Here is a 16,498-nt window from a genome sequence, read left to right on the forward strand (position 1 = left end):
CCATTATTATATTGCTGTCTTATTTCTCCCTTTAGGCCTGTTAATATTTCCTTTATATATTTAGGTTTTATATTTTTATATATTTATATTTCCTTTATGTATTTAGGTTGGGTGCATAAGTGTTTACAAATGTTCTATCTTCTCATTGGATTGACCCTTTTATCATTTTGTAGCACCCTTCTTTGTTATCACAGTCTTTGTTTTAAAGTCTATTTTGTCTGATGTAAGTATATATACTCCAGCTTTGGTTTCCATTTGCATGGAAAATCCCTTGTTCATCCTTCTTTTCCAGTCTGTGTCCATACATCTAAAGTGAATCTCTTACAGGTAGCATATAGGTGAGTCTTGTTTTTTTTTAATCCATTCACCCACTCTGTGTATTTTGATTGGAACATTTAGTCCATTTACATTTAAAGTAATTATTGAGAGTTATGTGCTTATTGCCATTTTATTACTTGTTTTCTGGCAATTTTTGTAGTTCCTCTGTTGCTTTCTTTCATTGTTCTCTTCCTTTGTGGTTTGATGGCTTTCTTAGTGGTATGCTTATATTCTTTTCTCTTTATCTTTTGTGTATTTAGTATAGGTTTTTGCTTTGTTTTGCAACCATGAGGCTTGCATATAACAACTTCTGTTACACTCTATTTTAAGTTGATAACAACTTGTTTTATCCCATTGTAAAGCTCAAGATTATTACTCTTCCTGCCCACACTTTGTTTTTGATGTCATATTTTACATCTTTTTCATTTTCCGTATTCCATAACCAAATATTATGGTTTTAGGTAATTTTATTACTTTTGTCTTTTAACCTTCTTAATAGCTTTAGAGGTAATCACTACCGTTACTGTATGTTTATCTTTCCAGTGAGATGTGTTCTTTCATATGTGTTCTTGTTATTAATTAGTACCCTTTTTTTTTCAGCGTAAAGAAGTCTTTTTAACATTTCTTGTAAAGCTGATTTAGTGGTGATAAACTTCTTTAGCTTTTGCTTGTCTGGAAGATTTTTTATTTCCTCTTCACTTCTGAATAATAATTTTGCTGTGTAGAGTGTTCTTGGTTGAAAGGTTTTTTCTTTCAGCACTTTGAATATATGGCGTCACTCTCACCTGGCCTGTGCAGTTTCTGCTGAAAGGTCTGCTGATAGCCTTGTCGGTCTTCCTTAGTAGTAAGTTGTTTTTCTCTTGCCACTTTTAATATTCTCTCCTGTCTTTAACTTTTAACATTTTAATTACAGTGTGTCTTGGTGTGGGTGTCTTTGAGTTCCTCTTTTTGGGGACTTTCTGAGCTTCCTGGATCTGGATGTCTGTTTCCTTCCCCAGGTTAGGAAGTTTTCAACCATTATTTCTTCCAATAAGATTTCTCCCCCTTTCCCTTCTCCTGGGAGCCCTATGATGCAAACGTTAGTCCATTTAATGTTTTCCAGTAAGTCCTTTAACCTATCCTCACATTTTTCCATTCCTTTTTTCTTTTTGCTGTTCTGATTTGGGTGGGTTTTATTGCCTTGTCCTGAAGTTGATTGAGTCTTTCTTTTTTTTTTTTCATGTAGTCTGTTGTTGAACCCCTCTGGGGCATTTTTGGTTGGTTATTGTATTCTGTGACTTCTGTTAAGTATCTTCTTACATCTTCCATCCTTTTGTTGAAGTTCTCATTGTATGTGTGCATTTCTTTCTTCCCAGTTTGGTGATCATCATTTTTTCCTAAATTTAAATGCAGTTTTTTTAATCTGAGTATAGTTGACACAGAGTGTTACATTAGTTTCAGGTATACAACTTAGTGATTTGACAACTTTACACATTGTGCTCTGCTCACCACAAGTGTAACTACCATCTGACCTATTACGTAGCTATTACAATATCAGTGACGTATTCCTTCTGCTCTGCTTTTTATTCCTGTAAGTTACTCGTTCCGTAACTGGAGACCTGTATCTCCTGCTTCTTTGCCCAGCCACCCACTCTCCTCCCCTCTGGCAACCATCAGTTTGCTCTCTGTATGTATAGTTCTGATTTTGATTTTTGTCTATTTTTATACTTATGAGTGGAATCATGTGGTATTTGTCTTTCTCAGTCTGACTTATTTAGCATAATACCCTCTAGGTCCATTCATGTTGTCTCAAGTGGCATGATCTCATCCTTTTTATGACTGTGTAATATTCCATTGTGTTTATATACCACATTTTCCTTATCTGTTTGTCTATTAAGGATACTTATGTTGCTTCCATGTCTTAACTATTGTAAATAATGCTGTGATAAACCTAGGGGTACATTTATCTTTTTGAGTTAGTGCTTTCGTTTTCGGTGAGCAGCTTTACCACCATTACTTTGAACTCTTTATCAGGCGAATTACTTATCTCTGTTTAACTAAGTTTTTTTCCTCTAAGGTTTCATCTTTTCTATCATTTGGAACTTATTCCTCTGTTTCTTCACTTTGCTTGACTCTCTGTGTTGGTTTCTGTATAGTAGATGAAAAAACTACCTCTCCCAGTCTTGAAGGAGGGGCCCTGTGTAGGAGATGAACCTTATTGTTCAGCCCTCCCCCAGCTTTTTGTTATCTCTCAAACCATCCTGTTTGTCCAATCAGCCTATTAGATTTTTAATAGTTCCCAGTAGTTTAGGATGTGCCAAACCAGTCAGTGTTCCAGAGGGGAGGATCTCAGCACCTAGATTCTGGCTGACTGGATGCCAAACCCTCAGGCATCAACTTTTTAAGGTATGCAAATATATATAGTCTTGGGGGACCACAAGCATAAGCCCTACTGGCCACAAAAGCCAGGAGAGCTGGAGGTGTCCCTTAAGTAGCAGTTACAGAAATCAGTGCTCCAGAAAAGTGTACAAGCTCTTTTCTGGGTGACCCTGGTAGGCTGGTGAAAGGCAAAGGGAGAACATCAAGATGGCCTCCATAGCCCACTTTCTTTGACAGCAGTTCTCTAGACCACTAAATGTATGCCACACCTGAAGCCTGCTCTAGCATAAGCAGAGAGGCCTCCTTCAGAAAGACTGGGGAGGGAGGTGGGGGTGGTGCCTGTCTCCTGTCTGCACACCACCCTAGGGGTGGTTGCCTGCCAAGAACCATCTCTCTCATTGCCACAGTGTCATGGGATCCAGAATGCAAACCCCCCTGGCCACTAGAGCCAGATGATCAGTGGGTGTCCCCTGGGCAGCAGCTGCAAAAACTAGGACTCCAGACATAAAAGCCAGGACACCAGAGACATGTAAAGTGTCCCTCCAGGAGACACTGATGCCCTGAAGTGCTACAGAGCATGAGCACAAAGATAGCACATACCCTCCGAGGTCTCTGCAGTGGATTACAGTAGACCCTAGATTTGTGTGTCGTTAGAAACTTGCCTTTCAGGCTGCAGTTGTGATGATTAGCTAATGGTCCTTCTTCACAGAAAGACTGTGCTCCTGGGTCTGTTGCCTCTTACTATACCCTGGGGGTGATAGCTGTTTAAGAACTCTTTCTCTGTTGGTTATAGTCCTGTGGGACCTATAAGTGTACATCTCCTACCAAAGCCACATGATGTAGAGATGTCCCCTGGCAGCAATCACAAAAATCAGAGCTCCAGGCAGGTGTATGAGCTCCTTTCTGGGTCTCACAATTATTACATCCCATGGGACGAAGAACACAAGCTCCCCTGGCCTCCAGAACCAGGCAATCAAGAGGTGCTCCCTAGTTGGAAGCCACAAAAATCAGGGTACCAGATGTATGTAAAAGCTCCCTTCTGAGAGAGATTGGTGCTCTGAGCACAGCAGAGAGTGTGTGAATGTGGTGCCCACTAGTCTGTGTCCCCAGAGAGTGTTCCAACAGGGTCCTACATAATGTGTTAAATAAGGCACCTGCCCTTCAGGCCAATGCTTTAATATAAGCAGGTGAGCCTCCTTCACCTTACGTCTGGGCACCACTGCTGCCTCTGACCTGGGTCCCCGGGTGTATGAGTCCAAGTGTCTGAGCCTTTTAAGAGCAGTTTCTCAGATCTCTAGGGTCTTATAGGTCTTGGGACACAAGCCTCATTGGTTTTCAGAGTTCCATGTTTTGGGGGCTTGTCTCTCAAGGTGTGTGTTAAAACTTGGGATGCCTGATGTAGCATTTGAACCCTTCACTCCTAAGGGAGAGCCTCTGGGTTTTGAGTTCCATCCTGGTTGTAGGTCACCATGCAGAGATGGAGTTTATAGTGAGATTATGTCCCAGCCTCTCCTACCTGCTTGCTTATGGTTTAGTTCTCATTTACCCAGTACACGTGTAGCCATCGCTCAGCTAGCCTTTAGGTTTTTTTTTTTTTTTTAAGAGGAACTTGTCCGTATGTAGCTATAGACTCAGTATGTCCACCAGAGGAGATGAGTTCAGGGTCTTCCTAGCTCACCATCCTGAACCCTATTTACCAATAATAGATTGTATTATTAATTTTGAGGTTAAACCCAAACTCTGTTTCTCGTCCGTTAGTGAAGGAATTAAAGACATTGGTTTGGGATGTGAAGTCACATATTGTTAAAACACAAATATTCCATCGAGTAGTACTCTGAAGAACAGAGTGTAGTTTATTTCTTCTCCAGAATGCCTTTCAATAAAAGATTATGAGAGGCAGTATCGCCTAGTGCTCAAGAATGCAGGCTCGGTTTTAGCCTTTCTGGTTGAACCACCTCAGACCCCTCAACTCTTCGTGCCTCAGTTTCTGTATCTTACAAATGGCGGGCAGCGCCTCACTGTCACTGCTGCTGTTGTGAGGATAAAAGCGCTCCTGGCACCTGGTGAGCCTCTGGAGTTCATTCTTGGTCTCGTTGTCATGAAGTAGTCCTTGTAGGCCACACAGTGACTGTAGATATTTTGTGGTATAGTTGTAGCTCACACAATCTTTTTCTTTTTGAAAAGGAGAAATTGTCGTAAATGAAGTCAATTTTGTGAGAAAATGCATTGCAACGGACACAAGTCAGTACGATCTGTGGGGAAAGCTGATCTGCAGTAACTTCAAAATTTCCTTTATTACGGATGACCCGATGCCCTTACAGGTGTGTGTTGTTTGGGTGCTATTTAATTGTATCAAGGATTTGACTCTAAGCAGTACATGCAATTACATAAAGCACAGATATGGAAAATTATAATGAAATCATTACATGATTAACAATGTTGGGAATGTATTATATTGAAATTCAGAATAAAGTGTAAGGAGACTATTGAGACTCAAGGAGTAGAATTAGTGAGATGGTTGAATCACCTTGCTTTTTTATCTCCTGCGATTATTGCTTAGATATCCTTTCAATAATGGAGTTAGTATTTTCTTTCTTCTACATATTTTAAACTGCTTTTAAAAATGAAGCTGTCCTTATTTTTTTACTAGTCCTAAAGAGAAGAGCTTAATTATTTAGCAAATAATTGTATAAACACAGGACATTTTATAGATTTCATAGTATTTTTAACTAATTCCTTTTCTGAAACATCAAATTCTAGTTTGAAATTTCAAATTTATAGTACAGTTAGAATGAAGAAAAGTATTAATAAAATTTTTCTTTAATAACCCTCTTGCCATTTTATAGTCTCACTGGAAAACGGTAGTACCATTTAATTTTGGTTTTTAAAAGTTCAGGTATTCATTTGATTTAACTTAAAAATTCTGGACTTTTCCTTGGCTGTTCTATTTTGGCTTGTAACGTGTTATATACTTTCATCCCCTAGACTTTTATTTATAATAGGAATTGTTCTCTAATCAAATATTTGGATATTAATGTAAACTTTTGACTGAAGTGTCTGACTTGGGATAAGTATATTTCATACAGTCATTCATTAGTTTACCAAAATATTTACTTTATATTTGTGCGTTTATTGCAAACCATTGTAGGTATATTTAGACTAAAGGCATTTACAGATACCTAGTGTGTAGACACACTGACTTATTTGGCTGTAGGCTTGGGTTTTTCCCCTTTGTTTTTAGCTTCATTATTATCTGTGGCTGCAGATTTCACTGTAAATGAGATGCGTGTACTTAAAATAGCTCACATTTCATACCAGTGATAGGGGAAATAAACCAGTGCTATACTGACAGCAGGTTAATAGCGTCAGCTATGTTCTCAGTTTAAAAATGGGTATAAAGTGTTCGTTGATGGGTTAAAAAAAAAAAGCTATAGTTTGCCTGAAGATTTTTATTTCTAGTAGAATTTCTGCTCTACTTTCTAAAGAGTGATTTTCTAAAGTCTCCTTTGTAAAATCAAGCCATGATTTTACCCATTAAAATCTGATGACTTAAGAGTCTTTCTTTATTATTTAAATGACGGTTTAACCAGAACTAGATGTGCAAATGGTTGCCTATGAAGTGATTGGTAATATTACATTTCTTGGATATTATGGTATTATCGTATACAGTTTAACCTCATTTCATATTTAAAAGTATGGAGAGAAAGGTGGGGAGAGTGTGAACACAGCATGTTTCTTTTACCTTTTCATGACTGAAGTGTGTTCTAAGATACTCCCTCCTTAGAACTGTCATAGTACTGCAGACAAAAGCTTTTTGTTCTTTTTAGAGATAGTCATCATAGCTTCTTATCATGTGTAGAAGTAAGGCTGTTACTACCATTTGAGGTTGTTGGGGAAAAACTTAACATGAACATAATTTTTATTTCAGAGATTCCATTACAGAAACCTTCTTCTTGGGGAGCATGATGTCCCTTTAACATGTATTGAGCAAATTGTCACAGGTATGTAGTATTCCTTACTAAGTCCATAAAAGCTAATTCTCAGGAAGTATTGCTTGAAGCATCACACCTCTCAAATATTTGGGTTGGAATTTTATTTCTGTAGGTTTACGTTTTCCCCCTATTTTTTGAGTCCCAAGAATATTAATGAAAGAGAAGTCAATAAATTATTTTTTTAAACATTTATTTGTTTTAAGAGAGAGGGAGAGCAAGCTCGAGCAGGGGGAGGGGAAGAGGGAGAGGGAGAGTGAGAATCTCAAACAGAATCCCCGTTGAGTGCAGAGCCTGATGCCGGGTTCAATCCCATGACCCTGAGATCATGACCAAAGCTGAAATTAAGAGTTGGACGCTCAACCAACTGAGCCACCCAGGTGCCCTGAAGTCAATAAATTATTTTCAAATAGAAATATAGCATATTTAGCTTTTTATGCTTTCTAAATATTTCCCCCCCCCTTTTTTTTTTAAGATTTTATTTATTTATTTGACAGAGATAGAGACAGCCAGCAAGAGAGGGAACACTAGCAGGGGGAGTGGGAGAGGAAGAAGCAGGCTTCTAGCGGAGGAGCCTGTGTGGGGCTCGATCCCAGAATCCCGGGATCACGCCTTGAGCCGAAGGCAGACGCTTAACGACTGAGCCACCCAGGCACCCCTATTTTCCTCTTTTTAATTAAAATTTTAAGCATTAAATGTATCTAGATGATGGTGGTTTTGTACAAAGATCATTTAAAATATAGTCAAAAGCAAAGTTAAAACTGATTCCCTTTCCAAGTTCTATAAATTGTAGACCAATATAGAAGATTCCAGAGAATCAGTTTTAAGTAGTGGGTAACCTTCTAATTATTTTCAGTAATAATTTGTTAAAGTATACTAAAGAGTAACAAAAAATAATTCTTACACATTTTTTCTTTATTTTTTCATTTTTAGTAAATGACCACAAGAGGAAGCAGAAAGTCCTAGGTCCTAACCAGAAACTGAAATTTAATCCAACAGAGTTAATTATTTACTGTAAAGATTTCAGAATTGTCAGATTTCGCTTTGATGAATCAGGTCCTGAAAGTGCCAAAAAGGTAATACTATTAAGCTTTATCACGTTTTGGGTTTCCTACTATATTACCAATATTACCCCAGTTCTATATGGAAGTTCTCTTTTCTCAGTTGCTCAGGTTTTTTGTTTTTTTTTTAGGGGAAGTCATCAGATATCTCCGTAGGTAAAGTTAAAGCGAGGAATGTTAATAGAACTGTTTCCTTGGACTAATTTATGGCTGCTTTAAAGTATTCTATATAGGTTTTTTATTTTTTGGGTTTTTTTTAATCAGCTCCTACAATACTAGAAACTGTGATGTGGAAATTAGTATATCTTTTGCATTTATACCATGACTAGCTGGTTTCTTTCTCGATTAGAGCCTTAGAAAATACCTCAGAACATCATCAACAGATTAAAAGCTAGACTGAAGTTTCATAAGGGTTAGGTAAAGGTACAGTTACGGGAGAGGGCTAATAATTACTAGTGCTTTAAAGAAATCTTAGTGAGTTAATTTGAGTGCAATTGCACAGGAACAGCTAAAAGCTAGGGACTTTTTAATTGGCTTTGTTTTTCTCCTGCCTTCCGGGGAATGTTTATTGCCTGCTCCTGGATTAAGATTCATGGGCAGAAATTCCCACTTCCTTGATCCCACATTTTGGCTTTGGCAGAGGAGTAAAACTGGTGGACCTGATGCTCTACTGGGCTAATCTATGATGCAGCAAATGGAGAGAACACTTTCCAGGAAGAGTCTGCTCCCACACATTGGGAATAAAGGAACAGTTTCTTAGTGAAGTGGAACCTTCTCCCAGAAATGAGTCAGCTTTTGCACCACCCCACAATGCACCGGTGCATTTGGTTTTCTTGGTTAGTAGACATATTGCAGTGAATTTTCTGTTGATATCAAAATGAGGTCGCCAGAAAATTCTTAAGGCAGCTGTTTTCATACAATTTGGTGAGGACATTGTAGATTTATTTTTAGAACTTAGAATCAACAGTTTCTTCACAGGAAGGCAAACATAAGATAAATATCTGAACATGCTGGACCTCTAGAACTAGATTATCTAGCAGAGTGATGGCGGGTTCTATGGCTGAAAGTTTTCAGGTGGAGTCTGAAACCATCTTTCGGCATGCTACGTTACCGAAAATTCAGCTAGGTAGCCGTAACTGGTTCACATTTTATAGGCCCCTTTCATCTGTTCAGTTCTGCAGTTTATGATTTTGGCATTTTACTAACTTGAGATGCCTACTCTTATATAGAAAGACTTTAAGACTAATTAGTTAGTAGGCTATATAAAAACATTTTAGCTGAGTTACTTTCTTGAGCTTAAATATATAATTGTAATTAGTCAAAGCATCAATAATCTACATATGAAAATCTTAATTTCAAGATGTATAGCATTTCAAAAATAGGGACATCATAGAACTTAAGAGATTTAGTAGGACAGGATTTTTTTTTAAGTAAGAAACTGATACAGTGGCCCAATACACTTTCAGAAAGTTTCCCTCTCTCCCACTCTCAGCTGTATTTTTCAGATGATTCTGTTTCAGTAATTGGAAATCATACTTACCTGGCTTCATTCTTGAGCCTTCTAATAAACACCTGCTGGTCATTTTTAATGTGTGAGGCAGTGTGCTTAGTTGAGAAGATAGAGCATGACAAATGAAAATTGAATAGTGGCTCAAAGTAGTGGCATAAAAGAAGTTTTCACGTAAGTGATTAGTTGCCAAATGAATGAAACAGTAAGTGCTCTGGAAATTCAGGATATCCCTTGTCTGTTGTACTCCTGGTAAGTGATGAAGGGGGCCACACTGAACTGTCTGCATGAAACAGCCTAGTCCAGCTATTTATGCCCTTTCCCAAGACTTGTGGCACAAATTCTTTCCCCTCTGTCTTAAAATATTAAAAGCATGTAACCTCAGGCCTGAAAGAAATGCTCTTTTTGTCTTTTGTACAGTCATGTTGTGGGGAGGGGCAAGCACAGGAAAGAAAATTAGAGGCAATAAGAATATAAATAGAGAATTTTCCCCCTGATTTACGTTTCTAACACAGAGGTTAGGGCATGTGTGCTGCCAAAGCTCGCTGGCTTCATGAGTTAAAAACAAGAATTCTAGCATATTCTTTTATTTCAAGTGAAAGTTTTCATCTAAAATTAGGTAACAGTTGGGAAGTTACAGCTTGATTTTACCTCCCGGAAATTTTGAATGCTAAATTTTCTCTGGAAATGCTCTGATTTTATAAGTTGTTTTACAATGACCAGATGCACATTTGGAGTTCGCTGGTGGGTCAACCACTGATTAGCTTTGAAATACCAAAAGCATTTATATTTCTATCTGAAATATGAAATCTCAAAATGCTTAATTGGTTCACGTTTTGTTAAAAACTACTCTGTAACCTTCTGGTAGGCTAGTTGGTGTTGCCTAAATTGTGTTATGACAAAATTAGATGACACTGTGCTCCTGCATCCATTAGCATTCGTCCTCCTCATCCTTGGTCTGTCACAAGTAAATAAGCATGTTTGGAACAGATCTGTATAAAGGAAAAGGGAGTTTGATATTGCAGAATTGGATGTCTAGCCTCAAAGCAATTTGGAGCCACCCTTCCCTTTTGAAGAACCTCTATTCAGAACTGAGGAGCAAAAAAAAAAAAAAAAAAAAAAAAAAAAAGTTTTTTAATGATTTATCACTTATAAAATATATATGCGTGTGTACATATATATAAAGATGGTAAGTGAAATGTATGCCCTTTGTTTCTACTTTATTCTCAAGATGAGTTGGTTGTGAACCACTTGTCAGGCATACTTTCTAAAAGTGAAAATTCAGCCCATCTACTTGAAGAATAAGTTGGCTTTCCTGAACTTTTTTTTTGCCTTGAATCTGAGACTTAACTCTTTGGTGGCTTTCAGACCACAAAATACAGGAAACCAGTTTTGTTTGCCCATGTTCTAGAACTTGATGAGGTTTGAGCTTCTCCACTGCTGCGCCCCCAGCTGGTCTTAGAGGAGGAACCAACTGTCGGTACTTCTGGCTTCTGTCCACAAGATTGTTCTTAGTCCAAAAATAACTTCAGAAGTAGTTTACTTTTTTCCTGCAATGAAATATTTATCATAATTTAATGTCTTTAATACCAAGATATTCTTCATTCCCTATGACAGCCAGGGCAGATGAACTATTTTCAGAAGCAGTTTTTAAAGATGCAGAGTTTTTCTAAAAATTTTTAATGCTTATGGAGTACATTGCAAAATTAGAATAATTTTACATGAAAATGAGACCTACTTTTTTAAGTATTTCAGGCTGATGGAAGCTAGGAATGTGGACATATGCTTTTTACAGAGTGTGTATGGGAGAAGCTTGAGGGAGAAGATTCTTGGCTTTCTCTTCTCAAAATGTCCTACATAACAGCATGGATGTAACCCAGGTAGCACAAGTGGTATGTGCCTTTATCTGGGTCCCCAGAGATACCCCTTGCTTAGGTTACACAGAAATAAGTTATACACACTTGTAATTACACTACTCAGTACCAGCTTTAGTTCAAGTTGTGCCCCCTCCCCTCCCATCAGCCATTATGCAGGTGATTAAACCGTTTTGGTTTCACAAGATTGTTTATAGTCTTCTTGCAATGGAGATACTATTAGACATACTCATTTGTTTCCTAACCTTTATAAATATGTGCTATTCTAAAGGGCTTTTTAGAAATGGGCTACGTTGGGATTGCCTAGTTGGGTTTGCTTTGTTTGTTTTTTGCTTTGTGACCATAAACAACATACTCCATAATGATCTGTGAATTTCTTTTGTGTAAACAAGGCCTGTGGCTGCTTTCTAAATGTGTTAGACAACGTGATATGCTCGTTTCATTGGCTTAGAGCATTTTCCTTACTATGTTAGTAAATAATTTTGTCAACTAGTATTTTTAGCGCAGCAGCTGGTGTGCACAGAGCACCTTAAGGAAGCTACTGAGAAAAAGCAGAAATGCAGCAGTCTTCAGGTCTTCACTCAGCTCTGCACAGAGAGGTCTTTTCTGGTCTCCTCTAAATTATTAACCTGCTCCCTTCTCTGCCTCACCATAACACTTCATATCCTTCCCCTGCTGGACTTCTTTTTCCTTTAGCACTTACAATGATCTCACATACTGTCGTTTTTCTTGTTTCTCTTGTTTCATGTCTGTCTTTCCCCCTAGAACATAAGCTTCACGAGGCTGGGGATCTGTGTCTGTGTTGCCCATTGCCGTAGCCCAGGGCTTTGGATGTGGTGGATGTGCAGGAAATACCTGTCGAATGAATGACAGAGGCAGCATCTGCCCTTGAGGGATTGAATTAATGGTGGAAGTAAAAGAACCCTTATGACCTTTTCATCTACACTCAAAACTATGTCATGAAGGCTTTGAAATTCAGCTATACAAGCACAGCTAACTGAAGAGACACTTCATATCAGAGCGGTTGTTTTTCAGAGAGAACGGAAGGGTTTCTGCAGTTAATACTGTGACATCAGCTTCGTCTAGGAAGGCCTGTGAAGAGATTGGAGTTGAACAGAGCTGGTAGTTTCAGAGACAGCATGGTTGGCTGAGCAGTGGAGAAGGATTTCCCGGCAGAGTGTGGCGGAGGAGGTGGCTGGGAGGCAGGCAGGCAGAGTGTGCAAGGGTGTTGTTCTCTGCAGGAGACCACTGTGGGAACATTGGGAAAGGAAGGGATGTCTGGTAGAGGAGAGCCAGCTTGGTGAAGAATCAAGAATGAGAAGGTTTCTTTTATTAGGCAGGTATCTGGGAACTACAGCAGGTTATCTGGGGAACAAAGTTGTTGGTCAGAATTCATCTTTAGAAGAGACTTCTTAGGCATTGTGAATTTTTTTTTTCCAGAATGTAGGGAAGCTCACAGAATTGCCAGGAGGTGAGTATGGCTTAAGAATATGGCTGTGGTAGTGCAGAGAAATGGAATAAAAATGAAAGCTAACCTTGAGGAAAGTACAACAAAGCTTATAAACTACATATGGTGCCCAGAGGAATAGGAGGTGGCTGAGGACTTCATCAAGGTACCAATTCCAGTAGTTTCGCTGCTAGAAGAAGCTCTCAAGGAAGACTGTTGGACAGAGTAGAGATGGGAATGTAGATTACCATCTCCTACTTGCATAAATGGGACTGTTCTAGAAAGCTCTCCTTGTAGTCATCAAGAAAATTGAGGTATTACATTAAAGTTTCAAGAACCTTTTGTTACTGTTTTTAGTCAAAAGTAAAGCTAGTAGTAAACTCTGTCCTCTTATTTGTACATATATTCTAATTCAGCAAGACAGGAAACATTTTGTAGAAGACTTTACAAGACTTTTACAAGAACTTGACACATAGTTACCTGTTAGTAGAATTTGCATCAACCCTCCCACACACCACTAATTGACGTGGACTAACAATTAACTAAACTTTTCCTGCTTGCTCACTGTGAAAAGTATATTGTTCTGGCTTAATGCTTTTCCTTCTACATGATATTTAATCTTTTTAAGATCTTCTCTTCTCTTCTCTTCTCTTCTCTTCTCTTCTCTTCTCTTCTTGCAAATGTCTTAAATTTCTTCTTTCTGCTGCAATCATTTAAGAGTATTTTCTTCTGCAGGCTAGTCCAGGGCATTGTCAACGTAGAGCACTGTCCGTCCTTCCTTCTCTCCAACAGCATTTGGGACTAATATCAACCATATTTCCATGTATGGAGCTTCTGCAGAGGCCAGGCATGCATTAAGATTATTAATCCTTAGCATAGCCATAGATATTATCTTCATTTTACAGTTGCACAAACCGAGGCTCAGAGAGATGAACTGATTTCATACCATTTGCATGGCAAGTGTTTGGTAGACCCTAGGATTCAAGCCCTGATCTGTTCGATTGAGAAGCCCACACTTTCTCTACCCTAGACATGGTCTCAAACCAATTTCTTATACACAGTTGTTTTGTTTTGTTTTTTTGATGTACCTCTTTGAGCCACCCTGTACTTTTGGGTTTCTTGCTAATTTTCATTTTTTGTGATTGTAGCTTTTTTATTAAGTCTAGATTGTTTTCAGTCCATCAGGTATGAACATTAAAATTTCATACCTTACATTAAGCCTTCCAGATTGCTGGTATTAAGTCATTATAGTCTACCAGAAATGAAACTTTTTAAATCCTTTCTTTAGGAGTGTATATTTGTGTGTGTGTGTGTGTGTATGTATGTATGTATACATGTATATATCACTGCCTTTTTGGAGAATGCTTCTTTAGGTTTCAGGTTTCTTTTTTTGAATAAAATTACTTTCCTGTTAAAATTCAACTCCGCAAACACTTACTAAATTCTTACCATGTACTCCCTAAAGATGATAAACAGTGTCCTGGGAGCACAACAATGAATGAGATACCTGGCCTTAAGGAGCTCTTTCACATTGTAGATTCAACAGAAAAAAACATGTAAATAAGTACCTATAATCACTGGCCCACCCAAGATGATGCTCCCCGTAATCAAGGCCTTATTGTACATTTCATTTAAATAAGTGTGTTCAAATCAAATTCTAAATGTAGAATTTTTCCTAGGTATGCCTTGCAATAGCTCATTATTCCCAGCCAACAGACCTTCAGCTACTCTTTGCATTTGAATATGTTGGGAAAAAATACCACAATTCAGGTAAATATGAAAATATTAAATATTGTGACTAACTTTACATTGTATAAGTTTTATTCTTATGTTTATCAGAGGCTTCCAAGTACATAAGCTTTAATGATTGTAGAATTATTAGTTTCATAACTACTGGAGAAGAAACCACTATATACTAAAAGAGACAGTATTTGTTAGATGATTTCTTAGAAAGTGACCAGGAAGAACCTATAAGCAGCTATAAACATAGGCTCATAAGAATCATGTCAGGTCTTTTACCTACAGTCTCTGGCTTGTATTTTATGGTGAAGAAAGATCCCCCTCCTCCCTACTTTTAATTGACAGCTTGAGTTGAAATAATCTCACCTTTTAAGAAGACTGACAGAAAATTAAAAGGTATTTGAAATGCATGATCTTTTCTGACATGGTGTGATTTCGTGCAAAAGCTAAAGTGGTTAAACGTTTTAGTGGAGAGATCATCATTGAGATCATCAAAATACTGACTTTATATTTCTTAATAAGATTGATGAAAGAAAGAGGAGCATTTGTCCAAAGGACAAGTATATTCTAGGCAGTTTTTGTAAAACTAAAATAGTACTGTTCATATACTGAATATGTAATTACTCAGTGATGACATCACCAAGGAAATTCCAGATGATCATGTAATTCTGTACATTTCTTATATGCAAATGTAATTTTAATCAACCATTTTAAAAAATCTCATAAAAGGATAGAGGAAAAACAAAGGGGTCAGTCTCATATTAGTCTCTTGTGGATTAGGGACCACACATCAACTCAACCTACTAAGGCACGTGTTCTCCCACTATTAAGGAAGAAAATTAAATCAGTTATGTATTTACAATGAAAGGTCATTTCACCCCAACATGGTCTGGACGGGGATCTTACAAATTATTAATTGTACTGGCCTTTCATTTTATGATCTCGAAACATACTGTAGTAATTTAATCTATGTAATAAAAGCATGTTTGAGTATCACTATATTGTAAATACATTAAGATGTAGGAACAATACAGAGTATCTGCAGATGCATATGGTAAAAGTATATTTTCACTACTTTAAAAGATACTTGTAAACACCATAGAGATGGTGTATGAAAGTCATGCTTTGCAGAAGGAGTAGCTTTTATCATACGGTGCTGTATTTATAGAAATTGGATGACAAAGTATTTCTAATTTAATTAGAAATTTGATAAGAAATATCAAAATGTAACCAATTGTAACTTAGGCTTGAGCAAAATAATTAATTTTTAAAGTTTATTTCTTAATATAAATTACAAAATTCACTGATTGTCTAAACAAAAGTCTTGTAGATCCTGCACTGCTCATTAGGTGAATATTTCTTTGGATCATCATCAAGCTACAGACCATGATCATCAAGGTTATTTTCAATAAGATCCTCACCTACACTTGCAAGAGAGTAGCTGAAATGAAAGTTTCAAAAGAGGTCCAAGAGGCGTAAGAGTCTTTGATTCCCACTTAAATTTATGGTACAGATCAATTCTTGATGCTGTTTTTTTCCTAGTAGAAAAGATTCCGTCCAGGATATAGATCCATGATTTCCGCAGTAATGTAATGATCCTGAGCTCAGCATATGCAGTAAACTTCATTACGCGTTTGGGAACCTGATGCCTGCTCCAGTTACTTTGCAGTTTTCTTCATCCGTTCCTTGTGGGCATCTCTGGGTTAATAATACTTTAAATAGTTATTCTACCCACAGCTCTTCTACTGCCGGGTTTTCTTATTTATATCAATCAGTTCTATATGTCTTCTTATGTATAGCTTGTTGATAAAATTTGATAATTAATACTTCAAATATTCAGGAACACTTTATTACATCCTTCAGTCACCTCCTGCTTTGACAGGTACTTCATAAACATAACACTTGGCCAGAGTTTTGTTAAGATTCCTCATAGGGTAACACCCTTTAATATCCTTCCGTGCTGTTGCAGAAGCATAAACTGCATCCTTAAGATCAAAAGAAGCCTGAACTATCCACACACTGCAGTCAGAATTCATTAATTTGTGAGTGAAAGATGCCCAATAATCCACTCTTGAACTTCTGGATGCCACCTTGATTCATTGGCTGGATTAAAGAATAAAGAAGTCCTTTTTGCAGGCAGGTAGGTGACAAAGCTGTTTCCACGAATAAGATCTGAAGTTAGAGGATGTCCCCTGCAGTTGTCT

General features: G+C 37.6%; 1 protein-coding gene across 1 annotated transcript in view; it reads left to right on the top strand.

The window, feature by feature from the left end:
• Positions 1 to 16,498, top strand: part of MTMR10 (myotubularin related protein 10) — a 56,496-nt gene that overhangs the window by 18,749 nt on the left and 21,249 nt on the right. The window contains exons 3-6 of the mRNA XM_026510319.4: positions 4,861 to 4,997; positions 6,605 to 6,677; positions 7,599 to 7,741; positions 14,234 to 14,324. Coding sequence (XP_026366104.1) covers positions 4,861 to 4,997; positions 6,605 to 6,677; positions 7,599 to 7,741; positions 14,234 to 14,324 — 444 coding nt within the window. The remainder of the gene's footprint in view (positions 1 to 4,860; positions 4,998 to 6,604; positions 6,678 to 7,598; positions 7,742 to 14,233; positions 14,325 to 16,498) is intronic.

This window comes from Ursus arctos, unplaced genomic scaffold (genome assembly GCF_023065955.2).
Source record: "Ursus arctos isolate Adak ecotype North America unplaced genomic scaffold, UrsArc2.0 scaffold_28, whole genome shotgun sequence".
Classification (NCBI taxonomy): domain Eukaryota; kingdom Metazoa; phylum Chordata; class Mammalia; order Carnivora; family Ursidae; genus Ursus; species Ursus arctos.